The sequence below is a fragment of the Canis lupus genome, chromosome 9 (assembly GCF_011100685.1).
Source record: "Canis lupus familiaris isolate Mischka breed German Shepherd chromosome 9, alternate assembly UU_Cfam_GSD_1.0, whole genome shotgun sequence".
NCBI lineage: Eukaryota > Metazoa > Chordata > Mammalia > Carnivora > Canidae > Canis > Canis lupus.
This window is the reverse complement of record NC_049230.1, coordinates 36,750,574-36,778,139: the sequence shown is the minus strand read 5'-3', so window position 1 is coordinate 36,778,139 and position 27,566 is coordinate 36,750,574. Positions and strand designations below refer to the sequence as shown.

Here is a 27,566-nt window from a genome sequence, read left to right as displayed (position 1 = left end):
AGATGGTCTTTAAAAATTAAACACATAATCATACTTTTATGACCTTAATCCCCAAATCAATAAGGGAAATGGTTCTCCCTGTAACCGATTGTTCAGGAAAGCTGAATAATATTAGCTGAATCAAAGGAAGAGAGCTAAAAGTGAAGAAAACTCAAAAAGGTGGGCAACGAAATGGGAACTACATTGCAATAAATGCAACTACCTGGAGAGAGTAAGTAATACAACCTCTAACTATCAAGCCACTTGCACACCCTGGACTACCGACCCCAACACATTATAGGTGCTCAATAAACATGAGCTTACTTGTCCCTCCAACTAATTCAGCAGAAAAGAAATGGAGCAAAGGATAAGCTCAAAGGAAAAAAAGCAAGCAGGTACCATATACATACAGCAGGTTTAAACAATAGGTGGTGGTATGGTGGGTGTGGAAATCCTTCATCAAATGTGACAATTTCAGAAAAGAAAACAGGTTTATTTTGTGCTTTTCTAAAAATTTTCCACCTGTAAAATAAGTGCTTCTTCCCTTACTGAAAAGGAGATGCCTGTGACCAGCAATTCCATGGTATTGGCAGGAAGTGCTTCATAAACATTAATCAAGAATTAAAATAAAAAATGTCCTTTCATTGCCTAATTTCTTTTTTAAAAAGACTGATTGATTAACTGAGGCAAGGAGGAGGGACAGAGGCAGGGAGGGAGAGAGAGGGAGGGAGAGGGAGAGAAAGAGAGAGAGAGAGAGAGAGAGAGAGAGACTCAAGCCAATTCTACACTGAGTGCAGAGCCCATCACGGGGTTCGATCTTACCACCCTGAGATCACGACCTGAGCTAAAACCAGGAGTCGGACACTCAAAAGACTACCGCCACCCAGGCGCCCTTCATCTCCTCATTTCAACAGGTCTAAAGAGAAGGCAAGCCTTTTCCGAAGTCCACAAAGGAAAGCACAAGTAAATATAAAAATGGAAAACCTAATTCCTAATTTCTGTGCGATCTCAGCCACCAGTTAAGTGCAAGAGGGTCTTTCTGTTTTATTAATAGTAAGTCTATTATCTTCTTGCAGAGGATTTGGCTTTCTTTTTCAAAAATGATAGTAAACCGCTCAGATTAAAATAAGCAACCCCAGAGTTCCATTCCTTCCTTACCTTTTTGCTTTGGGCTTTGTCCCATCTACTAAGTATCTAGTATCTGGGTACTGGAAAAGTAACTCTTCCTGAAGATCTGCCAATGACCTCAACAATGATTTCAGAGCCTTGTGACCTGGGAAATAAAGCACAGAGAAGGAACAATTAATTATCTACAGTTCTCCAAAGTAGGCAATGCCTATAACTCATGACTCCTGAGCAGTTCTGGCCGGGGTGGGGGGGAAGGCAAAGGGTACCCAGGGACTAAGAACTCTCTGAAACACAGAATTCCTGAAAGGAAGTAATAACAGTGCCTACTTCACAGGCTTATTGTGAGGAACAAGTGAGGTAACATATGTATGGTGTGTAGGAAATGATCTACAATAAACGTGAGTTCTTAAATTTAGTAAGATTGACAAACTCCTTCCCTGCTTGTCATCATAACTAATCATTTTTCCCTATTGTGTTAGTTTCTACAGGTAACCCACAGACCTCCTGGATTATCCCTCTATCAATCAACTCCTTAAGCAATTCCTCCTCTTCTAAAGAGCACAACTTTGTCCTGGGATCCCTACTACTGCCACCGCCACTGCCACCACCACCCTCCCTCAGGAGATCTCATTTGCTCTGGTTTGAGCTGCCACCTCACACATCCAATCTCTCTGCACATATTCCTATGAAAAGTTCTTGTTTACGTATGGAAACTCAAGTTAATGACTTCCTGTTTGCAGTACTGCATGTTGTATTAAAATTTTGCACATCGAAACATGTTATTAACCTGGTTCTCCTCACAGCCAACAGGATGCATTTGTAATAAAGCTGGTCAGGATTAAGTATACAGTCCACGGCTAAGAACTTTCAGGATAAAAATTGGCCCTCTGAGAACTGAACTCTTACCTTCTTTATCAGCCTAATCCTACTAAAGGGGCTAACTAGACACTGATAATCACTATTTATGTGTTGATAGCACTCAGACTTCTCTCCTTTTATTGAGCTTCCACATTTCCAGCAACTGCAGGAAAATCTTCACATGGATGCTCCATCACCCTTCCAAATATACATCAGAAACAGAACTTTGTTCTTCCTACCTAATATTACTCTCTTGTCTGATTTTCTCTGCTTAATGTGTTTTCATAGGCAATCACTGACATTTTGGTGCCCTTATTGTATATATTTAATCCACTGCTAAATCGTGTGATATTCCATTCTATTGTCAGTAATAGCTGTCCATTCATCTCTGGCCAGGCTTCTCTCACACCTTCCCTCTTTCCCTTAAATACTGTAACCCTCTCACAAGTGCCCCTAATTTCATTTAGCAATCCCTGCATTCATTGTTACTTTATATTCCATAGGGACTTCAGCCCACACAAAGTTAACCATGGTTTTTAATGCCTTTTCTACAAAAGGTTACACCTTAAGAGACAGAGCCTATGTTTTCCAAAGTGAAACTACAAACCAATTTTGCTTTTGCAAAGTGGTTTTCAAAATTCCCAAGACCTAACCTTGAAAATCTTATGCTAAGTGAAATAAGCCAGTTGCAAAAGCACAAGTACTATGTGATTCCACTTAGACGAGGCCTAGAACAGTCAAACTCATAGAAGCAGAAAGAAAGCAGAATGGTGGCAGCCAGGAGTGCAGGGGAAAGGGAAACAGACACTTATTCCTATTCAATGGATACAGAGTTTCAGATTGAGATGATGAAAAAGTTCTGGAGATGGATGGTGGGGATGTTGGATAGCCATGCAAATGTACTTAATGATACTGAACTATATATGCTTATAAATGGTTAAGCTAGTAAATCTTATGTCATGTATATTTTAGCACAATTGAAAAGAGAAAAAACCTTAAGTGTTCCCAAGACCAGAACATAATAAATAATTCTTCCATCCTAGTGCATCTCTGTACAGAAAAAAAATCATCTATAATCCTTCAATCTTGAGCCTAGTTAAAAAGAACAGGGAAAAAACAATGGAATATTATTCAGCCTTTAAAAAGAAAGAGGGAACCCTGGGTGGCGCAGCAGTTTAGCGCCTGCCTTTGGCCCAGGGCGCGATACTGGAGACCTGGGATTGAGTCCCACATCGGGCTCCCGGTGCATGGAGCCTGCTTCTCCCTCTGCTTATGTCTCTGCCTCTCTCTCTCTCTGTGACTATCATAAATAAATAAAAATTTAAAAAAAAAAGAATTTAAAAAAAAAAAAAAGAAAGAAAGAAATTGGGACGCCTGGGTGGCTCAGCAGTTTAGCGCCTGCCTTTGGCCCAGAATGTGATCCTGGAGACCTGGGATTGAGTCCCACATCGGGCTCCCTGCATGGAGCCTGCTTTTCCCTCTGCCTGTGTCCCTCTCTCTCTCTCTCTGTGTCTCTCATGAATAAATAAAAATCTTAAAAATAAATAAAATAAAATAAAATAAAAATAAAATAAAATAAAATAAAATGAAATGAAAGAAATTCTGACATGTGCTACAACACACAGATGAACCCTGAGGACATTATGTTAAGTGCAATAAACCAGCTGTAAAAAGACAGGGACTTATAAGAAGTACCTAGAGTAGTCAAATTCATGGAGGCAGAAAGTAGGATGGAGGTTGCCAGAGGTTGGGGGAGAGGGGAATGGAGACTTGTTTCACAGGTATAAAGTTTTAATTTTACAAGATGGAAAAGTTCTGGAGATTGGTAACACAACAATGTGAATCTACTTAATACTACTGAACTGTACACTTAGAAATGGTTAGGATAAATTGCTAAATCCCTATATTATACACCTGAAACTAATATAACACTGTATGTTAACTATACAGGAATGAAAATTAAAAATAAATTTAAAACTGAAAAAACAAACGGTTAGGATAAATTTTATGATACATAAATTTTAGGTTATGTGTTTTTTGCCACAATAAAAAATTACGAAGAACAAGAAAAGCAGGTGCCTGTCCCTTCCTGCCTGTAGGTACCATGTGTCCATGATGTAAAACAGAAAATCAGGAACCTCAGCAGGGGGAAGCTGCAGAGTAGTCTGTAATGTTCATAGCTGCTTGCCCCCAACAAGCGAGTCATAATGTGATTCTCACATGCAGCATAACCAAGAACTGTGAAAACACCCAACGAAAAGACTACTACTTTTAAGGGCCACTTTCAAGTAGCTATACAAGCCTTTTTATTTTGTTCAAGTCAGTTTTAAAAAATCCATTGCAGATATATTAGACAGCATATCAATCCAACAAGAAAGCAGAGAGCCAATATCAGTAAATCAAAGTGTGCCTTTCTGTTAATACTCTCTCATATGTTCTCATTTTATACACCCCTTCACCCAGTCAGAAAGTAGCCCTGAAGTATTTAAGCTCCATTCAGGGATAGCACCACCATGCATCAAAGTGTCAAGAGACCTACCAGAGATGAAATCTGCAATTCTGTGCTTCTAACCACAAAAAAAAAAAAAAAAAAAAAGAAGAAGAAGAAGAAGAAGAAATAAAGAAAAATGTTTATCAAAGGAGAGTCACTAGTGACCAACACATAGACAGCTTCCTGTAAAGAGATATAGAAGAAAGAACTGAATTCTCATTTCTTTGCAATATTAGGGCCACATTTCCCTTCCACTAAGATTTTGTGTCAAATCTAAAGAAACTGGACAATCCTTTGGCCTCCTCAAAGCCACAGCTGACAAGAGTGAGGAAACTCTCCTGAGGACTCAAATCTAACAGTATATTCGTCCCAGTCAAAATATGAAACAAAACCCAACCCAACCCTCTTTTCATCATTCAAATAGGACCAAATTCTATTTGTTCAACTCTATGAAAAATGAAGAGAATGGAACCAATGGTTTCTAACTCATCTTTTATTTTTCTCCTAATTACTGTCAGAGTTACAAGCTAAAAAAGCAGCAGAGAGGCATATACTTTCTTCTCTCTCCCTCTTGGCACATGGCCACAAAACAAATGGAGACTGTCAAGGATATATATGTTTATTTTGCCCTACATGGTCCATTTCCAGAGGCCTTTCCCTTAAGAAGAGATTAAGAAGGACATATGCCTCACCATATTATCAAGATACAACCTCAGCATCTGGGCACCAGCTTTAGGAATAATTTTCCAAGTACAGAATCAATGGAAAGAATGCTTTACTAAGGGTCATAAGCCCTGTATTCTGACATTATTACTAACTAGTCATTTTATACTGAGCAGACCAATTTAATCTTTGAGTTGTAATTTTCTCATCTGTAAAATGTAGATAATCCTTTGCTTGTTTATCTCACAGAATTTAGGTAAAAATAATAAATTTGTCTATATTAAGGCATTTCATAAATTTTTAAATGCTGTGGATACAGAAAGTATATCAGTATCAAAAAACCATCATCTTTCACATGGTGAAAGCCTCAAGTTCTGCTTGTACTGATCAACAGTTCTAGGACTGAACTAGTATTCATAGATTCCTGTATTAAGTATTCATTTACATGCTACCCATATGCAAGCATTCTATATATAAAATGTCACCAATCTAAAAACCATTTTCACCTAACAGCTTTATTTTTCTCCCTGATTCATTTTGGCTGTTCAACATAAACAAAATTGTAGGCAGAGAATAAGTTTGGACATAGACACACAGTTCATTAATTAGATTATAAGCCAATAAGTACAACTTCTGGCAAGGGGATTGGGGGATTGGAGGGGGAATGCAGACGGTGAATTTGTAACTAAAATACAGCTTACCTTATCAGTTTTTTTTTTAATTTTTATTTATTTATGATAGTCACAGAGAGAGAAAGAGAGAGAGGCAGAGACATAGGCAGAGGGAGAAGCAGGCTCCATGCACTGGGAGCCCGATGTGGGATTCGATCCCGGGTCTCCAGGATCGCGCCCTGGGCCAAAGGCAGGCGCCAAACCGCTGCGCCACCCAGGGATCCCACCTTATCAGTTTTTAAATATCTATACAGTTATTTTTAAAATAACCATGAAAATATACAGTAATTTATGTACAAGTATACATAAATTCCCACATTCCTATTATGCCAGATAAATACAATGAACTAGAATGTATAGATTACAAGAGCATTTTTTTTCTCCTTCAAAAGTAACTCTAGAACCAGAGCTAAACTATAGGTCAAAATGACACACGATATATTGGCCTGAGAACAATACTTTTCATTCAAATCCACACAAGCCTGCCACTTGCACTAGTCATCCCCGGCAATTAATCCCCCAAGAAAGACGTTTGATTAAATCTTTTCAAGCAAATCCTTTGCTTTGCTTTTGTTAGTTCACTTCTTGTCAACATCTATTAAAATATGCCTTTAATTCTCCCACAATCTTAAAAAACACCGATTCCACTGTCTTCAACTTTAATCAACTGTATGGCCGGCATTTTTCATTTCATAATAATGTGCTGCTTGGAATTCAAGAGGCAGGCTCAGCATCAATCATCTGGTAAGAATTTTTCCACTGCAATAAATATGCAAATGAGGAGAGCCAGTCAGTCGTATTTCAGGCCCGACTTGCTAGTGTTTTAAAAAAGACACAAATTTATTAATTGCCGGTGGCCAGAGGAATCCTATTACTTTGGGCATTGATTACAAAGCTGTGTGAGTGATTATTGTGCAACTCGCGGGCTACCCAGGCATGAGGAAAAATTATTAAAGCAAGGCAGAGATTATCAACTCAGAATAACAATAAGCCTTAACATTTAGGCCCTAACTTCTTCAACAAAGAATTACGTGAAGGCTCCACTGTATCATAATTCCGAATTCTGTCAGTATTACTGTTTGGGCTTGTTCTATATTCCCCAAGCAGAATGGCATTACCAGTAGAAAGAGTACTTCAGGTTACAAATTCCTGAACACCAACCATATGGATGAGTTGCTATCATCTCCAATGTGTGTCCAACTAGAATTTTTATATAGCCACGTACGTATATGCATATATAGGTGTGTGCACATGTGTATTCCCAGATTTGGATAAGTGGATGTGTTATTATGAGGACTGTGGTTTTAACTGGAACAGTTTAAGGAGTTCCATCTCTGTGTGTTGGCTACTTGGTTCTGTGGACCGAAAACAGTATTTTTTAATGGAACAAAATAACCACCAGGATAACTTTTCAAAGCAGAGCACAGGGACTGATATTCTAAAATCACGATGGCTAAGCCAAAAGCAACCTTGGGTTTCCATACTTCAGGGGGCACCACAGTGGAAGGCGTGTAGTCTGTGTAGGAGTCTATGGAGGAAACGGTTTGATAGGCTAATTCTGAATGCAAAGTGTTTTTGTGAGAAACATTCAACCCAAGACATATTAAATCAAGAAAGAAAGAGGACTCAGTGGACAAAACTTATTTTTTTCTCTTAAGAGAATGATGTGGGGAATTGGGGGAGTAAGTGGAAGCTCAAATAGGGAGAGACGAAGAGACATATGATAAAATATGTTGAGTGAGCCCCCTCACAGAAAGAAGCAAAAAGCAAAAAGCAAAAAAAAAAAAAAAAAAAAAAAAAAAAAAAAATCCTTAACATTTTACATTACTGCCACACTAAGTAACATGATAGATAGTGTGCATTTGAGTTCTGTGGAGGGACATCCCACTCAAGCTGTAATTTCTGACTTGGCATGAATTTATAAGGAAGGGAAAAGAACTGCAGAACTTCTTAGGTTTCCCTGAATACTCCCTCAAATACCTTGATGAAGTGTGTCAATAAATCCTTAAAAAGCCCTATAGGACACAGCAATCTAACTGATCAATGTACTTCCCGAAACCCACTACAGTTCCCTTCCACTTCACAGGTCCCAGACAGCTTTCATTGCTCCGTAGTATTTTCCTACAAAAGGAAATGTATTTTTTACCCTTTGAACAGAAAAAAATACATGCTCAGAATATGAGGTACTTAAAACCCAAACTTATTTACAAGTAATTGTTTAAACTGTCTAATGAGAGCTACCCAGGGAAAAAAGAGATACTTTCATTTTTATTTGATATACTTTTTAACTATCTGAATATTTTATAAGCATACATTACTTTTATAATTTAAAATACTACTAAAATTTAAAGCAAACTTTAAATAATAAAACTTACTCAAAATAAATTAAGGCAGCCTCGGTGGCCCATCAGTTTAGCGCTGCCTGCAGCCCAGGACGTGATCCTGAAAACCCGTGATCGAGTCCCACATCAGGCTCCCTGCATGGAACCTGCTTCTCCCTCTGCCTGTGTCTCTGCCTCTTTCTCTGTGTGTGTGTGTCTCTCATGAATATATAAATAAAATCTTTAAAAAAAAATTAAATTAAATTAAAACCACAATCCAAGTAACCCTGTTTATATAAAACAGTCTGATCCTTTCTTATTCAAAAGCCTTCAAACAAACAGCGTCTTAGGCAATGAAACTACTCCTAACCTAAATGCCCTAATTCTCTCTATAGCATGGGTCTGAAAATGCGGATTCCCAGGCAGAATTGATCACTCCTTTCTCAATATCATTCACATCACTGCTACAGCCCTTGTCATATTATACTGAGTCTGATTTCGTTACACTGTAAGCTACTTGAGAGCACAGACCTCATCCTGTCACTCTAGCATCCAACACATCACCTGAGCCATAAAAGGTATTCTACAAATATATGTTCGTTCCAGAGAAATTATGCCTAAGCCCCATAGCAGAACATCTAATTACACTACCATTTCCAAATCTAAATGCTGACAAGCAAACAAAATGGGAACTATATATTTGCTAACTTCAACAAGTATGTACCCTCAACAAACTGACTTTTTTTAACAAAAGCAAAGTAATCAAACTTAACTTCTTCCTATAACATATTCAGGCTACTCCTAAGAGTCTCAAAACCATCTTACCAATTTTAAGAACTTACAAATAGTGTAATGCATTCATATTAAGACATAGTAATCATCACCATTTAGATGGCTAAAATGAGGCTCAGAAAATAAGACTGTTTCTGTGTTTCTTTTAATATTAGCAAGACTAAGCATTATTTGTTTGCCAATCCAAAATGAAAACACTTTGAGAGGTTGCTTTCATTTAAGTGAAAACACTTAAATATTTATATTTTAGAAGTGGTTTATCTATCTCTACACCCTACTATGAGCTCCCTGAGGTAGGGATTGTGAATAATTTGCCTTGGTATGCATGGTGTTGGCAAATGGCAGGTTGTTGAATGAATAACTGAACAAAAATGGCATCCTAATAATTTTCTTGGCATGCTTTTATATGTGCATTCCAAGTTTTCAAAGAAGTAACTGCCAGTATAGTATTAGTATTTATTTATATAACCCTTTTAAGAAGGGGGAAACAAATACTGTGGCCACAGAGCTACAGCCTAAGAAAAGACCATACTATCATTATTAACAGATAACATCACGAAGAACCCACAAAGTGGCAGGCCCTAGCCTAGGCACTTTATATGTATTACATAACTCAATTAAACCCTTCCAATAACCCTTGGAGGTGGGTACTATTATACTGCCATCATACTAATGAAGAAAATTAAATACTACTAAAGCTTTAAAAAGAACTACATATTTTTCATTTTCTACATCAACGTATCCTTAAATGGTCATGTATCAAAACAATCTGGAAAGCAAAGTATAATGAAATTTTCAATTATAAGAAATGACAAAACTGGGATCCCTGGGTGGCGCAGCGGTTTGGCGCCTGCCTTTGGCCCAGGGCGTGATCCTGGAGACCCGGGATCGAATCCCACGTCGGGCTCCCGGTGCATGGAGCCTGCTTCTCCCTCTGCCTGTGTCTCTGCCTCTCTCTCTCTGTGTGACTATCATGAATAAATAAATAAAATCTTTAAAAAAAAAAAAAAAGAAATGACAAAACTGCCCTCTCTCTAATATCACTACATGATAAACAAAAACAAAAACAAAAGACAATGCAAGTGAGGCTCTGTTAAAATGCTACATCCAAATTTGGTTCCCACACCAGGAAAAATAACGTGGAGAAAATAAAGGAAGCCCAAATCTATACGGAAAGAAGGCAGGTCTGGTAAGGCAAAATAAAGGGGTATTTGCCTAACATGAAAAAAGAGAATGGTAAGAAATGGATTAATAGTCTCCAAAATTCAAATAGCCAAACACATCAGAAAAGATGTTTAGACTCACTTAAGGGAGAAAAAAAAAAAAGAAAGAAAGAAACCTAAAACAATGTAATATTTTTCTGATACTACTTGATGTTGGCAAGAATGTTTGGAAAGGGGCACTATCCATACACAACTGATAAGAGTTTAATTAGAACGACATATCCAGGAAGCAATCTGGCAAAATGTATCAAAGGTTTGCACATGCATACCACCTGACCCTACTTTTCCATTTCCAGAAATTAATCCTAACAAAATAATCAGATAAGAAAGCGAAGAAGCAGGTACAAAAAAAAATTATTTTTAGCATTGTTTATAACTGGTAAAAACTGCAAACATCTTAAGTGCCCATTTATAGGGGATTGATTAAATTAATTTAGTTTAACCAGATAACTTTCTGTGCAGCTGTTTAAAAAAATAATTATAAACAGAACTTGTTCTGAATAAACTAAACTATAAAATACTTTTTGAAATAACTGAAGTACTCTGAATATGGAGTAGACATTTCATTAGGATTAGTAGGAAGTATTAATTTGGTTAGGTGAGATGACAGTGTTATAGAAGAAACATTTTCATTTTTTAAGAGCCATTTACAGAAGTATTTTTTTAAAGATTTTATTTATTTATTTATGAAACACAGAGAGAAAGAGAGAGAGGCAGAGACATAGAGGGAGAAGCAGGCTCCTCACAGAGAGCCCAATGTAGGACTCAATCCTAGACCCCAGGATCTCGACCTGAGCCAAAAGCAGATGCTCAACCACTGAGCCACCCAGGCATCCCTACAGAAGTATTTAAAGGCAAACTGGTATGATGATTGTAATTAACTTTAAAATACTTCAGGAAAAAGAAAAAGAAAACAAAAATAGCCAACGATTTTTTTTTTCTTTTTTTTTTAAAGATTTTATTTATTTATTCGAGAAACAGAGAGAGAGGCAGAGACACAAGGAGAGGGAGAAGCAGGCTCCATGCAGGGAGCCTGACGCGGGACTCAATCCTGGGTCTCCAGGATCATGCCCTGGGCCGAAGGTGGCACTAAACTGCTGAGCCACCCGGGCTGCCCAATTTTTTTTTTTTCTTAAAGAAAGAAAAGATAGATTTATATTCATTAACATGCAGAGATGTAAATGTCATGTATGGCTTTAAAAAAGTTTAAATTGACAAAGGATCTGGAAGGATATCTACCACACTGCTATAAATGGTTACCTCTGAAGAGTGCTATTTACAGTAGGGAGAAAAGAAGACATTCACAATCCATGTTACATTTCAGTACTATTGGGGAGGAGGAGGAACAACACTATTTGAAAAAAAAAAATTTTTTTTTAATTTTTTTACTACAAACACATTTTACTTTTATGACTACTAAAAAAAGAAAAAAATTAAACTTAAAAAGTAAGAAAGATTAAATATATATAATAATACAAAGGTCTTCTGAGGTAGAAGTAATTCTGCCTGTCAACAGAAAACCAAACAAGGAGAAATAGATTAAAATAAAGGCAGGAGAAATTACAGGTAGTCGTAAGTTTGATTGATAAAGAGATCTTCTATCCCTAAACTCGTCTAAAATTCCCCTGTGTGATTCACAAAAGAAATGCCAAGGACCAATAAATGTAAGGGAAAAAATGTTTACCCTCATTAAACACTGAAAAGTGTAAATTTTAAAAAATGTAAACTAGGGACTCCTGGGTGGCTCAACAGTTGCATGTCTGCCTTTGGCTCAGGGCATGATCCTGGAGTCCAGGGATCAAGTCCCATATTGGGCTCCTGCATGGATCCTGCTTCTCTCTGCCTGTGTCTCTGCCTCTCTCCCTCTCCCTAATGAGTAAATAAATACAATCTTTTTTTAAAAATGTAAACTAAAATAAGCAGAAACCATTTTCCACTTATCAAAGTGACAAAGATGAAACAAAATTATAAAGTCCAGTGTTGACAAGGATAAAGGAAACTGACACTCCTATAAAGAAGGTCAGAATGTAAAGCGATACAACCTTTCTGGAGAGTGACTTGGTGATACAGATCAAAAGCCTTAAAATTTCACATATCCTTAGAACACATACTAATTCCACATCTAGAAATTTGTTTTCCACAACAAAGTAATCGTGGATATAAGATTTACTAACAATGATGTTTATTACATTATTTACAAAAACAAAAACATGGAAACAATCCAAATGTTCAACAATAAAGAACTGATTAAACTATCCATATGATGCGAAGTCTATGCTGCCATTAAAAATGATGCCATAGAATCATATTTAATGGCACAGAAAAATATTCATAATCTTTGTTAAATAGAAAAAAAAGCCAGATTGCAAAACAGAATATAGAAAATGGTTCCACTTTAGTTCTAACTATATGCCCACAGTGAGGAAAAAATTGGAAAAGATATATGCCACACAACAAAGTATTATAAGTACTGAACTCAAGCTGCTGGGATTGGGGAAGATTACTTCCTTACTTTTATTTTGGCCATTTACTAGATTTTATTTAAGGAATATGTATCATAGTAAGAAACAAGTCTATTGATACATTTCTCTACCATTTAAAAAACAGCTTATCTGCCTACAGGAGAAAGAGTAGATCAGCTGAGTCCCAGGGCCCTTCTAGTTCTCTAACTGAAAGGCAGTATGTAGAAAAGACCTTAGAAAACCCAAAGGATACAATTACTACTCACTGTAGTGAGTAGCCACCTGTTTTACTACAAATTCATCTCCACATTGCTCCTGCCTTCACTTCTTCAAGTTCCAGCATTTATTCCATTTCTTTATTTCCCCATACTTTCTTTAAAAAGGAAAAAAAAAAAAGCAAGACACCTAGGTGAACTCAGTCAGTTGAGCATCCAACCCCTGACTCTGGCTCAGTATATGGATCTCAAAGTCCTCAGATCAAGGCTCCATGCTCAGCAAGGAGTCTGCTTAGGATTCACTCTCCCTCTCCCTCTGCCCCTCCCAATGGATGCTCTCAAATAAATAAATAAATAAATAAATCTTAAAATAAAACAAAAGAGTTAAACCGCACACACAGTGATTGGGTGGCGTGGCCAAGAGCAGAGATCAAACCCCTGTTTCCACCCTAACTTTGCCTCTAACTGTATGACCTTAAGCAAGTTACTTGACCCTCTCCAAGACTTCACTTCTTCATATGTATGGCACATTTATTAGCACCTATTTTACAGGCTGCTGTGAGGACTAAATGAGACATTTGTAAAGAACTTAATATAGTGCCCGGGCAGTAATGCATAAGTACCAAACTGAAGCTATTTTTATTATTTGTAAGTATAAGGTCATCTGACATTGTACTTGCACAATGAAAATACCAAGACAGAAGTAAATTGATCATCCTGGTTCTCAAATTGTCGCATTTGATTTCTTTTCACTCGTGTTCACCTTATGAGTCTACTGAGGTCACCAGAAATGCTTTCTAATTAGAACCTGACTTTAAAAAAAAACAAAAACAAAAACGGGGGAGGCACCTGGATGGCACATCAGACTCCCTGCTCAGCGGGGAGCCTGCTTCTCCCTCTCCCCCTGCTTATGCACTCTCTGTCAAAATAAATAAATAAAATCTAAAAAAAAAAAAAAAAAGAACTTGAGTTAGAATGTCTGTCTCTGCCCTTCCCCCTATCGCTTCTCAGCCTTGAGGCTTAAGATCAAGTGTAGTATCTGTCCTTCCCCCTAACCCTCACCACATAACATTCATGTACCATCTTTAAAATGTAAGAATCTTTTTTTTTAAAGATTTTATTTATTTATTCATGAGAGACACAGAGAGGCAGAGACATAGGCAGAGGGACAAGCAGGCTCCCTGTAGGAAGCCTGATGAGGGTCTCTCAATCCCAGGACTCTGGGATCAAGACCTGAGCCAAAGACAGATGCTCAACCACTGAGCCATCCAGGCACTCCAGAATGTAAGAATCTTTAAGACTGTCTAAACAGCTTGTCTACGCTTAAAAATTTTCCTTGTATGGGGGCACCTGACTGGCTCAGTCGGTAGTGTGCAACTCTTGATCTTGGGGTCAGGAGTTTGAGCCCCATACTAGGCACAGAAATTACTTAAAAAAATAATAAATAAATAAATAAAAATTCCTTGTATGAAATAGTATGAATAGCTAGTAAGAATTCTTCTCAAAATAGTAGAATTTGGGGTTTTATCTGGAGGCAAATTTATCCAAATGCCTCAAGAATGTGATAGATCTAAAACTAAACACCAAGCAAAACAATATTATATGAAAGTTAATTAAAAATTACCAAAGAGGGCAGCCCGGGTGGCTCAGTGGTTTAGCGCCGCCTTCAGCCCAGGGTGTGATCCTGGAGACCCAGAATCAAGTCCCACATCGGGCTCCCAGCATGGAGCCTGCTTCTCCCTCTGCCTGTGTCTCTGCCTCTCTCTCTCTCTCTCTGTGTCTCTCATGAATAAATAAATAAAATCTTAAAAAAAAAATTACCAAAGAATTAAAGTCAAGTACAGTTCAAGTACAACAAACTTCCAAAGCTAATCATACGGACAAACTTATTTGGGGTCAGGTTGTAAATATAATTATAATAATCAACAGAAATGTGTCTTAAAGGTATCATGATATTCAGATTTTCTCTAAGATAATTCTTAAGCAATTCTATAGCCTTTTTTCCCCTTCAAACTGGCCTCCTCAACCTCTCCCCTCATCAAACTTCCACTAATACTTAACAGAAGAAAATATGTACATGTTAAAATATCTGGGATAATACACCCCACATTGTTTTTTTGAGAAGGTGGTACAGGGATTTGGGAAAGTGGGAAAGCGTTTAGTTTTTCCTTTACATACTTCGATACTGTATGTGTATATTCCAGTGAATATTATATATACACACTTACATAAAAAAATATACATATAAAGATTTTATGTATGTCTATATCTACATAGTAGCAAAAGGACATAAACATAAATTAAGTCCCACAAAATCCCTAGCAAGTTTCATAAATATCAGAGAAAAAAATATCTCCACTCGTGAAAATGCTTTGCAGCTTCTCATAATATTTTTAAGGACTAGCTACTATTAGGAAAATGCATTAGGAATAGATAAGCATTAGCCATGGCAGAGACCAGAAAGGAGGAACCTGCTGAACCAGTGATCTGATTTCATGTTTCCAACTGCTTTTTACACCCTCTTACACAACCTCTGGTTTAGATTAGGCTTCCAAAAGAAATGGTTAACAGAACCCAAACACCCTGAAAAGTGATTTCATGAAAAAGCAACTAAAAATAGGAATATTATGTAACAGCTTACTTGACATAGCATAGGGTTATGTTAGTCTAAATCTCTGGGGTCATTTGGGCTCTGAAAGGCAATTTCATTTATCAGTATAGCTACTATTACAGAGAGGAAAAAAATCTGCAAAATCAGAGTAAAGAGAAGTACAACTCAACAGTATTATGCCTCCTACATTCAGCCAACTCCAACAACCAACAAAAACCAAACACATAAATTCTCTATGTCTTCCAGGGGGATTTTCCCCTTTTAAACAAAGGATTTACTTTCTACTCTTCCACTGTGGCCCCATCGTTTGGATCACTTGTTCCTATTTAGGTCCAATGTATCCCTTAGGAGTTTCAATGAGTTGTGAATTAATTGTTATTCACAAGCAAAAAAGAAAAAAAGAAGACGAAAGAAAGAGAAAAAGCAGGATTAACTGCAGTTGCCACTACAACTGCGAAGCGTGCATCTTGCACTTTCACCGTGTAAATAATGCACAGATCCTGCGGGAACATGCCAAACACCAGGATCCTTAATTAATGGAGCTCTTTAATGTGCAAATCAGGAACAAATTGCAAGTTCTGACTTGCATTGATTATGAAAACATTAATTGAATGAGCAAGACCCTAAAAAAAAAAAAAAAAAAAAAAAAAAAAAAAACAGAATCCTAAGTCTTCGAAGAAACCAAAAGAATACAAAGCTCTGGAAAGCAGACAAGTCTGACTGATGTCTAAAATGCAAACCTACAACTGAGTGCTGCTCACTAGCACACAATGAATTTGAAAACAAGAAACAGAAAACCAACAGTTTGATCAGAAAGCAATCAGTATAAAAGCGTCTAGTCCACCAACATCTTGCATTAAGCAGAAAAATGAAGGCTCACTCTGGAAGCTTGCAGACACTGCTTTAAGAGAAAAAAATCACCTTATATATATACACACTTATATGTATATAGGTATAACAAAACAATGCTGTCTCTTTAAAAAGAAATTCATCCTATATAAATTATAGCCATAAACTTTTCCTGCAGTGCAGCCTAATTAATTCTTGTTCTATACACAAAGGGAAATGCTGGGTGACAAATGGGTGTGAAGCCAGAAAGCTGCCAGGTCTGCAAAACATTTTCTACTTCAATTTATAAGCAATTTTGCAGTAAATCATCAACCAGAACCTGGAATCTCAGGAATCTCTGAGTGTCCAAACCACATTATATCACTTATCAAAGAGAGAAGGAAAAAGAGTCTAAAGACATCTCATTTTTCAGTTCTAACCCACATCAAAATCTAGAAGCTCTGTGCAATCTATTATTCTCTTCTGGGTAAGGTTTTAGTATCAAAGATATATTTTTCAAGCAAAAAATGACACTATAGGTTGATGTAACCCATTCCTCCATCCCTGGAAGTACTGTATCATGTATCCATTACCATAAGAAATATTCCTAGACTTATCTGGGAATAAGCACACGAGTATTTCCCCCCTTCCCTCAATCCAAACAAAATGTTCACAATCAAGACAAGCTGAAGGGTTCAGTGGTGAGCCATTGTGAAAAAACAGGTGGGAAACACTCCAAGGAAATAGGCTACTGAGGAAAATAGAAACTTCCAGGAACAAAGAGAGCAGGGCTGCTCCTCTGCAGGCAGACCCTTCATTTACCCCTAACCTCTGCCAGACCCTGATCTGTTCTCCAAATCTGTAGTTTTACCTTTTCCAGTATGGCATATAAATGGAACTGTAAAGTATATAATCTTTTGAGACTGGCATCTTTCACTTAGCATAAGACCTTTGACATTCATCCATGTTTTTGCATTTATCAGTAGCTTGTTCCTGTTTTATTGCTGAATGATGTACCACAATTTATTTTTTTATTTATCTATTGAAGAACATTTGGGCTGTTGCCATTTTTTGATGATTATGAATAAAGCTGCTTAAAACATGCATGTGCAAGCCTTTGTGTGGATATATGCTTCTCTATGGTAAACATCTAAGATGTTCTGCTGGATATCTGGTAAGTATATGTTTAACTTAATTAAAAAAAAAAACAAAACACTCAACTCTTACCCCAAGCGGCATTCTCACCAATAATGCATGAAAGTTTGAGTTGCTGTGCACCCCTGGTGTCACTTGGTGTTGTCAGGTGCTCGTTTTGAGACATTCTAATAGGTGTGTGTAGTGGCATTTCATTGCAGTTTTAATCTGTATTTCCCTCAACACTAATGCTTACATGAAACATTTTTTCATGCACATCTTTGCCATCATATATACCTCTCTTGGGTAAGTTCCTGTTCAAATGCTTTATCCCCCTTTTTTATTGTTCAGTTTTGAGAGTTCTTCATGTATCCTGGACGTAAGTCCTTTGTCAGATGTTTCCAATTTGCAAATATTTTCTCTAGGTCTGGAACCTGTCTTTTCATTCTGTGAACAACACATCTTTCACAGAGCAAAAAATTTTAATTCTGAGTTAGCCCAACCATCAATTTGTTCTTTTATGGATTATGCTTTTCATGTCATATCTAAAAACTCTTTGCCTAACCCAAGGTCATGAAGATTTTTCTCCCACGTTTTCTTCAAAACACCTTATAGTTCTGCTTCACTTTTAAGTTACTGATCTATTTTATGTTAATTTTTGTATAACATGTGGGCTACAGGTTGGAGTTCATTCTTTTGCAAATAAATGTGCTATTGCTATAGCACCATTTGTTGAAAAGACTATCCTTTCTCCACTGAACTGACTTTGCACCTTTGTAAAAAGTCAATTGTCCATATTTGTGTGAATCTATTTCTGAACTGTATTCTATTCCACTGATTAAGTAACCTTTAAAAGAATAACCCACAAAGAAAGGACAAAGTATGAGAGAGATGATAGCAACTCAGTTTCTTAAGCTGAAAAGTCAATGAACTACATAGTTATTAAAATGCCTAGGGACACCTGGGTGGCTCAGTTGGTTGAGTATCTGACTCTTGGTTTTAGCTCAGGTCATGGTCTTGGGGTCAGGGATAGAGCCCTGAGTCCAGCTCCATGCTCAGCATGGAGTCTGCCTGAGTTCTCTCTCTTCCTCTCCCTCCCTGTCTGTCCCTCCTCCTCTTGCTTGTGCTCTCTTACACAACCTCACTCTCTCTCAGGTAAACAAATAAATTCTTAGGCGGGGGGGAGGGGGGGAGAATCCCTAAAATTAAAAAGACTGACCACACCAAGCATTTATGAGGACGTGGAGTGACTGGAACTCTTATACACTGCTGGCAGGATTATGAAATTGTATGACCACTTTGGAAAAGAGCTTAGCATTTCTTTAAAAGTTCAACATATACTGGGGCCCTGGCTGGCTCAGTTGGTAGAGCATGTAACTCTCGATGTCAAGGCTGCGAAGACTGAGCACCACACCGGGTATATAGAGATTACCTAAAGTATAAAAAGAATTTTTCAAAAAAGTTCTATATGCTAATAACCATGAGACTCAGCCATTCCATTCTTAGTTATCCAGGAGAAAGGAAAGTACACATCCATATAAAAACGTGTACACGAATGTTCATGGCAATTTTCTTTGTAACAACCAGTAACTGGAGCCAAAACAAACTGTGTCTGTGCCTCTAATGAAACATCCCTCAGCAGTAACAGGCAATGAGCTACTGACATATGCAAAACCATGGATGAACCTCAAAATAATTAAACTGAGTGAAAGCTCAAAAAAAAAAAAAAAAAAAAGATACAAACTGTAGCATTCCATTTATATAAAATTCTAGAAAACAAACTATAGTGACAGGAAACAGATTAGTGGTTGCTTAGGGACAGGAAGAGGCAGGAAGAAAAGCTAATAAAGAAGCTCAAGAAACTTCTGGGGATGAGGAATATGTTTATTGTCTTCATTGCGGTGGTGGTTTCATAGATGTCTACACATCAAATTGTACAAATGCTGACAGGTTAAGTAAGCTGAAAATTGAGGACTGACCATTTCATTTAGTAATGTGGGGTCATCTGTGACCTTGGTGAGTAGTTTGGGTAGAATGGTAGAGATACAGGCTTGACTGGAATGGGTTCATGAGAGAATAGGAAAAAGGTATCTGTAATAATGAATACAGACTCTTTCTAGGGATGTGGCTTTAAAGGGGAACAGAGAGATGGGATGCATATACAGTTTACTGTATGTCAATTACACCTCAATAAACCAGGTTTTAAAAAGCAAATAAATTAATAACCAACATAACAAACCTGAGCAGGTTGACTCTAGTGCTAACAGTGAAGAAGAATGAGAAGAAGTCCCCTTATGGTCTGTGAATAAAACCCCAGAAGATTCAGGAACTGGCAGTGCTGGGCACCTCTAGAAGAGAAGAGCAAGACAGGGCTAAAAGCAGTCAGTATAGGAGATCCTTTCCCAAAGGCAGAAGCAGAGAACTTTATCTTCTGAGAGTTCAACATAGCATCTCTAGACAGGAGGACACCAGACATGATAGAGGACAAAGGCATGGTATTAAAAACAGAGGAAATAAATTTAAGTTCAGAGATTAAATGCTCAGACCCCAGCTTGCCCACCTGATCTAAAGATATTGACACTGGGGTTCCCCAAATATGGTCCATATAGATCACTTCACAATGGAAAACAGGGGCAGCCCTGGGTGGCTCAGCGGTTTGGCACCGCCTCCAGCCCGGGGTATGATCCTGGAGTCCCGGGATCGAGTCCCATATTGGGCTCCCTGCATGGAGCCTGCTTCTCCCTCTGCCTGTGTCTCTGCCGCCCTCTCTCTGTCTCTCTCTCATGAATAAATAAACAAAATTTAAAAAACAAACAAACAAACAAACAAAAAAACAATGGAAAACAGAAAAGAGCCCCACTAAACATACAAAACTTTGAATCAACTTTTTGGTACCCTCCTCTTTTTGTTTTTTTCTTTTTAAATCTTATTTATTTAAATAATCTCTACACCTAAATGAGTGGCTCAAACTTATGATTCTGAGATCAAGAATTACATGCTCTTCCAACTAGCCAGCCAGGCGCCCCAGTACCCTACTTTTAAAATCAACAGAGAGGAAAAGATTACCAAACGTCTAAGAAAAACATCTATCATGTTATACAGGGGTTAAAACAAAAGAAAAAAAAAGCATGGAGGGAACAAACTATGTAGGAAGCACACTTAAGAAAATATGTATCATGTATATCCTCAGAGAAATAACATCGAAATGATAGAAGAAATAAAAATACTGGATGGAAGGGTTTGAAAATAAAGCCGAGGAAGTATCTTAGAAAGTAAAACCAGGAGTGCCTGACTGGCTCCATCAGTGCAATGTGTGACTCCTGATTTTGGGGGTTGAGAGTTTGAGCCCCAAGGTGGGTATAGAGATTACTTAAAAATAAAATCTTAAAAAAAGAAAAAAAGTAGAACCATAATAGAAAAGAGAGAGAAGAGATCATGGAAAACTGAAGAGGAAAAAAGAAGGAAATCAGAGGGACAGACTAACATCAAATGATAGGTCCGATAGGTCCTCCCAAAAACAGAGGAGAGAAAATCACAAACAAAATAACTTCAAGGAAACTTCCAGGACTAAAAATTAGTATCCAGGTAGAAAAGGCCTGCGAGTACTCCATATAATGGATAAAACAGATCTACACCAAGTGGAGCATCATGAAATTTCAGAATTCTGCAGTCAAAGAGAAGTCCCTAGCTTCCAGAAGAAAAGGAAAAAACAGTAAGATCAGGAATCAGAAGGGGATTTTGACTTATCAAGAGCAACTTTAGGGATCCCTGGGTGGCGCAGCGGTTTGGCGCCTGTCTTTGGCCCAGGGCGTGATCCTGGAGACCCGGGATCGAATCCCACGTCGGGCTCCTGGTGCATGGAGCCTGCTTCTCCCTCTGCCTGTCTCTCTGCCTGTCTCTCTCTCTCTGTGTGACGATCATAGATAATAAAACAAAAATTAAAAAAAAAAAAAAAAAAGAGCAACTTTAGAGAGTAGAAGGCAATGGAATATTTTATAGAATTCCATACACAATCAAGTGTGATGACAGAATAAAGATATTTTCAGACAATCAAGGTCTAAATAATTTACCTCTCCAGCACCATTTCTCAGCAAACTACTAGAGGATATACTTCACCAAAATAAAGAGTAAGCCAAGAAAGATCCTGGAATAGGAGATGCACAGAGGTGAGAAGCTAAGGTAATCCCCAGAATGAGAGGGGAGATGTCAGCATGATAGCTGGGCATCAGAGGTGAACAGTCCAGATTAGAGCAGGTCAAAAGGCTCTGGAAGAGACTTCTTCAGGAAGATAAATTGGCAGAATATCTGATGCAACTGAGTATCTTGAGGGGAGATTTAAACAACTACAGAAAAGTTTGGGCTTAAATAACTGTACAGAAAATAATACAAACAGAAACGTAACAATTATTAACTCTAGAAAACAAAATGATGTGTGGGAAAGGACAAATAATCATAGTATATATATATTACATGGCTCACCTGTGAATGGTGTTTACACAGACATAATAATGTAAATACTGACTATTGATCTAACCAAATTACAATATACAACCACAAAGCGATAGAAACTGTGTATGAGTGTAGTAAGAACAAGAGCTAAATCCTCATTTTCATAATGAAGTACCAATAGATAATGCCTAAACTGAAAAATCAAGTAGAAACAAAACATGTTAATTAGAGATATGGGCAGAAATCCATGGATTCAAAAACAAAACAAAACAAAACAAAACAAAACAAAATAATTAAAAATATAATTGTTGCTTTAGAGGTACCTGGGTGGCACAACTGGTTGAGAATCTAACTCTTGGTTTCAGCTCAGGTCATGATCTCAGGGTCATAAGATCGAGCCCCAAGTCAGACTCCACATTCTGCGCAGAGTCTGCTTGAGACTCCCTCTTTTTCTCCCTCTCCCACCCACACACTCACATGATCTCTCTCTCTCTCAAATAAATAAATAAATCTTAAAAAAAAAAAAAAAATATATATATATATATAGGGACACCTGGGTGGCTCAGTGGTCAAGTATCTGCCTTCTGCTTAGGTTGTGATCCCGGGCTCCTGGGATCAAGTCCCACATCGGGCTCCCCACAGGTAGGCTACTTCTCCCTCTGCCTATGTCTCTGCCTCTCTCTCATGAAAAAATAAATAAAATCTTAATATATATATAAAATATATATAAAATATATAAAATTGTTGCTTTGGGACAGTAGGTTCTGGCAAGGGAGTGGTGTACACAGGCAGTAGATATTGGTTTTCCTATAATGCTTTATAAAATTATTTGACTCTTTATATAAAAATTTGGGTAAAAACTTAAAAGAGGAAAGGGGGGGGCAGCCCGGGTGGCTCAGCGGTTTAGTGCTGCCTTCGGCCCAGGGCCTGATCCTGGAGACCCGGGATCAAGTCCCACATCGGGCTCCCTGCATGGAGCCTGCTTCTCCCTCTGCCTGTGTCTCTGACTCTCTCTCTCTGTGTCTCTCATGAATAAATAAATATATAAATCTAAAAAAAAAAAAAAAAAAAGAGGAAAGGGGATGGCTCAGTTGGTAAAGCATGTGACTCTTGATCTCAGAGTCTGAGTTCAAGTTCCATGCTGGGTATAGGATTACTTAAAAAAAATAACAAAATAAATACATAGAACATTTTTTAAAAATTAAAAGAAGAAAAAGTCCAAGGTAAACAGAACAGCTGGTGGAAACAGAACAATTCTAGGAACTAAAGTAAATTTAAAACAAAACTGAGTATTTGTAAGTGTACATAGTTTATATAGAAAAGGAACATTAATTATATAGAAAAGGAACAATTAGAAAACAAAGGGCCTCTTACAAATTAAAAAATGATTACAAAAAAAATAAAAATAAAACCTGGAAATCAGACAGACATGGAAAATCTTTTAGATACTAAAGCCAGGTTCAGCATCAAAAAGAGAGCAGAGAAAACGGAGGGAAAGAAATTAACAAAGAAATCTCAGAAGAGAATTTCCCCAAACTGAAGGAACCTAGTGTTAAGGCTAACAGGGCCCAGGCAGTACTCAGCACAACGAATGAAGAAGGACCCATACCCAGACATCTCTTCTGGCAATTTCAAATAACCAAAAGTAAAGAGCTCAAATATTTCCAGAAAGCAACACAAGCCACCCACAAAAGAATGAAATTCAGAGCAGCAACCACCTCCTCATTAACAACATTCAGATAGGGCAGCCCCGGTGGCGCCTAGCGCCTAGCGGTTTAACGCCGCCTTCAGCCCTGGGGTGTGATCAGGATTGAGTCTCACGTCAGGATCCCTGCATGGAACCTGCTTCTCCCTCTGCCTGTGTCTCTGCTTCTCTCTCTCTGTGTCTCTCATGAATAAATGAATAAAATCTTAAAAAAAAAAAAAAATCAGATAACAAAACAATACTGGTAGGTTGAGCAGCTCCCCCTCAAAGAGGTTCACATTCCAACCCCCAGAGTCTGTACATATGTTAGAGTATGCTAACCCCAGAGTCTGTACATATGTCAGAGTATGTTAAGAGTCTGGGATGGGATGAGTATCCTGAATCAGCCAGGTGGCCCCAATGTAGCCACAAGGTCCTGATAAGGGGAAGGTAGTAGGGTCAGAGTCAGAGAGAGAGAGAGAAAGAGAGAGAGAGAGACACATTGGAGGAATAACACTGGTTTTGAAGCTGGAGCACAGCCATGAGCCAAAGAATGTGGTCAGGTTATAGAAGTTGGAAATGCCAAGGAAACCTTCTCCCCTGGAGCCTTCAAAAGAAGCAAAGCCCTGCTGGCAGTCTAGCTTTAAGAGTTCTCACCTCCAGAACTGTAAAATAATAAATATATAAATAAATAATCATGTGCTGTTTGAAGCCATCAAGCTTGCAGTGATTTGTTGCTGCGCATAGAAAACTAATATGGAGCAGTACTGTTGAATTCTGAGGTAAAGTCATTTGCAATCTAGAAATTTATACCCGATGAATTAAGACTATATCAATGAAGAATGGAAGTACAGTATTTTTAAATCTACAAGAATGCAAATAATTTACTCCCCACACATTTTTGAGGAACAAACTGACAAAGTAAACTGAGATAAAGGAAGACAAGAGCCCAAAAATAGCTTCAAGAGCAATGAAAAAAAAAAAAAAAAGAAAATCCTAAGGGAATGACTGTGCACTAGTCCCAAGGAAACAACCAGTTCAAACTGGGAAAATACAATAGAAAAGATGGTATGATTTAAAGTTTGGGGAAAAAAAAGATTGAGCTAAAACTGAGCCTCAGGGTGGGGGTGGGGGCGTAGGGATTAGAGACCTAAGGGGAAAATGATGTAATAGATTAATAGTCTGAATGTGAAGCAAACAAAAATACAGCACGGTTTTAAGCATCTGGTGCAGGGTTTTTGTTTTTTAAAGATTTATTTGAGAGAGAAAGAATGCGTGCACACATGAGCAGAGGGATGGGCAGAGGGAAAGGGAGAGAATCTCAGACTCCATGCTGAGTGCAGAGGAGGCAGGGCTACATCCCAGGACCCTAAGATCATGACCCAAGACAAAACCAAGAGATGCTCAACCAACTGTACCACCCAACCGCCCCCAATACAGGGTTATTAATAAAAGATCTACTGGAACCAGGAACTAGAAACTTGAACTACACTAAGAACATTCTCCTTTAAGTGGCCCAGGAACCATGACTCTGAAAACAAAGGAAAAAAAGTTTAAGTCTCCAGTTCTTCCCCGCCCTGCTATTATACTTTATTTACATGGTAATAACACTGTAAATGCGGTTTGCAGGTTTTCAACTCCTGGGGTCAATGCATGGATAAAGCACTGGGTTCTTGGTTGTAGCGGCAGGGCAGACTGTAAAACTGGAGCAGAAAGAAGATGGGATGGACTATCTCATATGCTTTCCTCAAAATTTCTGCTGTCTCATCCTCTATTCCTCATTCACAATTTATGACCTTGGTTTCTCTTTTGACGAAAACAACAATCAAAAGAGAATTTTCACAGACTCCTACCTATCGGTGCCTATTTATATACTCCCTTCCCAGCTGTCATGACAGTTAAATTGTCCACACTGCTATCGAAGGACACCCTTCTTGTGCATAGTCCCATCTCCACTTACCTACTCAAGGACATTGCTACAGCAGATGGAGCATTCTCCTCAACATACAAACATGCAGCTTACTTCTTGCTTCTCAAAATAATCAAAACACTTCTCTGACTCCACATCCTTCTCCACCCAATGTCCCATCTCTCTGCTCCCCTTTAAAGTCACATCCCTACAAAGAATTGTCTAAACTCACCATCTCAAATCCCTTTTTCCCATCCTCAGCAAACCCATTCCCGTCAAGCCCATATCCCACTCCACGAACAGTGCTCACCAAGGTCATGGCTGACCACCATGTTGCTAAATTAAATGTTAATTCTCAGCTTGTTTAACCGGTCAGGAGCATCTCATCTTTCATACCAGAGAATAAATGAATCAAGAAATAGATATAGGGATGTCTGGGTGGCTCAGCGGCTGAGCATCTGCCTTTGACTCAGGTCATGATCCTGGAGTTCCCGGATCGAGTCCCACATTGGGATCCTGCTTATCCCTCTGCTTATGTCTCTGCCTCTCTGTGTCTCTCATGAATAAATAATAAATTCTTAAAAAAAAAAAAGAAACAGATATAAACAAGCTACCTAAAATTATAGAAAATGAATAAAATGAGACTAAATGTAAGGCAAAGGGTTCCTGCTGTCTTCCTGAATGCTTCTGTACTGCTTATTCTGCTCCTGTATGATATTAATAAAATTATTTAAGCATAGGTTTTGAGACACATATAACAATAATAAAGGAGAATAGCATCTCATGCAGCAGTTAGGTTCTCAAGCCTGAACACAAAGCAAATATCAAAGTTCTGACAAAATGACTTGAAAACCCCTAAAACTGCCTATAGGGTTCAGCATTGTACTGTCTCCACAAGCTCAACCTAAGCAGCTCCTCCCCTCAAACTCTAGGACCACAGCTAGTTCAACAGTTAAACACTGCTGTAAATGATTACATTTAGGGACCCTGCTGTACAAAGACTGTGTGCTAGAAGTCTAAACCCCAGATTCAGTCTGTCTGATGAGATGCTCACAGAAGGGCAACTACAGATCCCACCCTCCATCTCTGACGGGCTTCCTTTGTGGGGCCTATGGGAGGCACCACTGGCTCACTGAATACAATGGCAGGCCGAACTTCTGCACTACTCAAGCTGTTTCTCTCTCCCTCTTCTTTTTTTGGCCAGGCACCTATAGTTAAAAGTGGATTAATTAAATGTCCATATAATGAGGCTCCAGCACATAATGATGAGTATAGCTTCCCGGTGAATATAGCAGGTTGAGTAACCCTATTAGCAAACTGCTACTATTACCAGCTACTACAGGGTTGCTTCTTGCTTCTGTGGCCAAAGACAACCCTAATTCCTAAGGAACCCAAACCAGTAAAACAAATTTTCTGACTAGATTGGTTTCAGCTGTTTACACAGTTCCACAGCCCTAGGGCTCAACTCTTCAGGGTAGGTAGACTCACTGCAGAAGACTCTGACCCTCTCTTCCTGGTCCTACCACTTAGTTACTTTGGAAAAGCACTTGCTCTGCGATCCAATTTTACTCTTTGTATAATATAAATGCCTAATTAACCAGGTTGGACAAATTAAGTAAGTAGCTCAATAGGGACCAAAAGTCTTCCTACACAAAACTCATTCTCTAATAAACAGACAAAACACAGCATATGTTTAAATGCTAAATCAAGAGGTATTGTGTAAATATCAAACAAAAAGTTATCAAGAGATGATTGTCTTCATTTCCCACCTACAGTTTAGGAAAAATAAGAGATCAATAATGCTCTGAGGTAGCAGGAAAGGAGGAAAACAACAGTCACAGAAGAGAATTTCAATTGTTATAAATCTTCTAAGGCCAACAAATTCCAAAAACCTTAAGAAATAAAAAGGCACAACCCCTTGGTCCCAGCAATTGCAGAGAATATAGATCTATGCTGTCCAATACAGTATCCACTAGCCATATGTAGCTACTGAGCAGTCAAAATGTGGCTAGTCCAAATTGAGATGAGTTGTAAAAGTAGGATATACTCTGGACTTCAAAGATTTAACATGAAAAAAAAGATATATAATATACCTTCTTATTTGTTGACTACATGTTAAAATATTTTTGATACATGGAGTTAAATATC

At 38.1% G+C, this 27,566-nt stretch overlaps 1 protein-coding gene and 1 pseudogene across 8 annotated transcripts in view; one reads left to right on the top strand and one right to left on the bottom strand.

The window, feature by feature from the left end:
* AATF (apoptosis antagonizing transcription factor) overlaps positions 1-27,566 on the bottom strand; it is a 109,506-nt gene that overhangs the window by 71,157 nt on the left and 10,783 nt on the right. For all 8 annotated transcript variants that reach the window (XM_038548028.1, XM_038548029.1, XM_038548034.1 and 5 more), the window contains exon 5: positions 1,138-1,252. In XM_038548028.1, the coding sequence (XP_038403956.1) occupies positions 1,138-1,252 (115 nt within the window). The remainder of the gene's footprint in view (positions 1-1,137; positions 1,253-27,566) is intronic.
* LOC119873513 lies at positions 13,803-13,962 on the top strand (annotated as a pseudogene).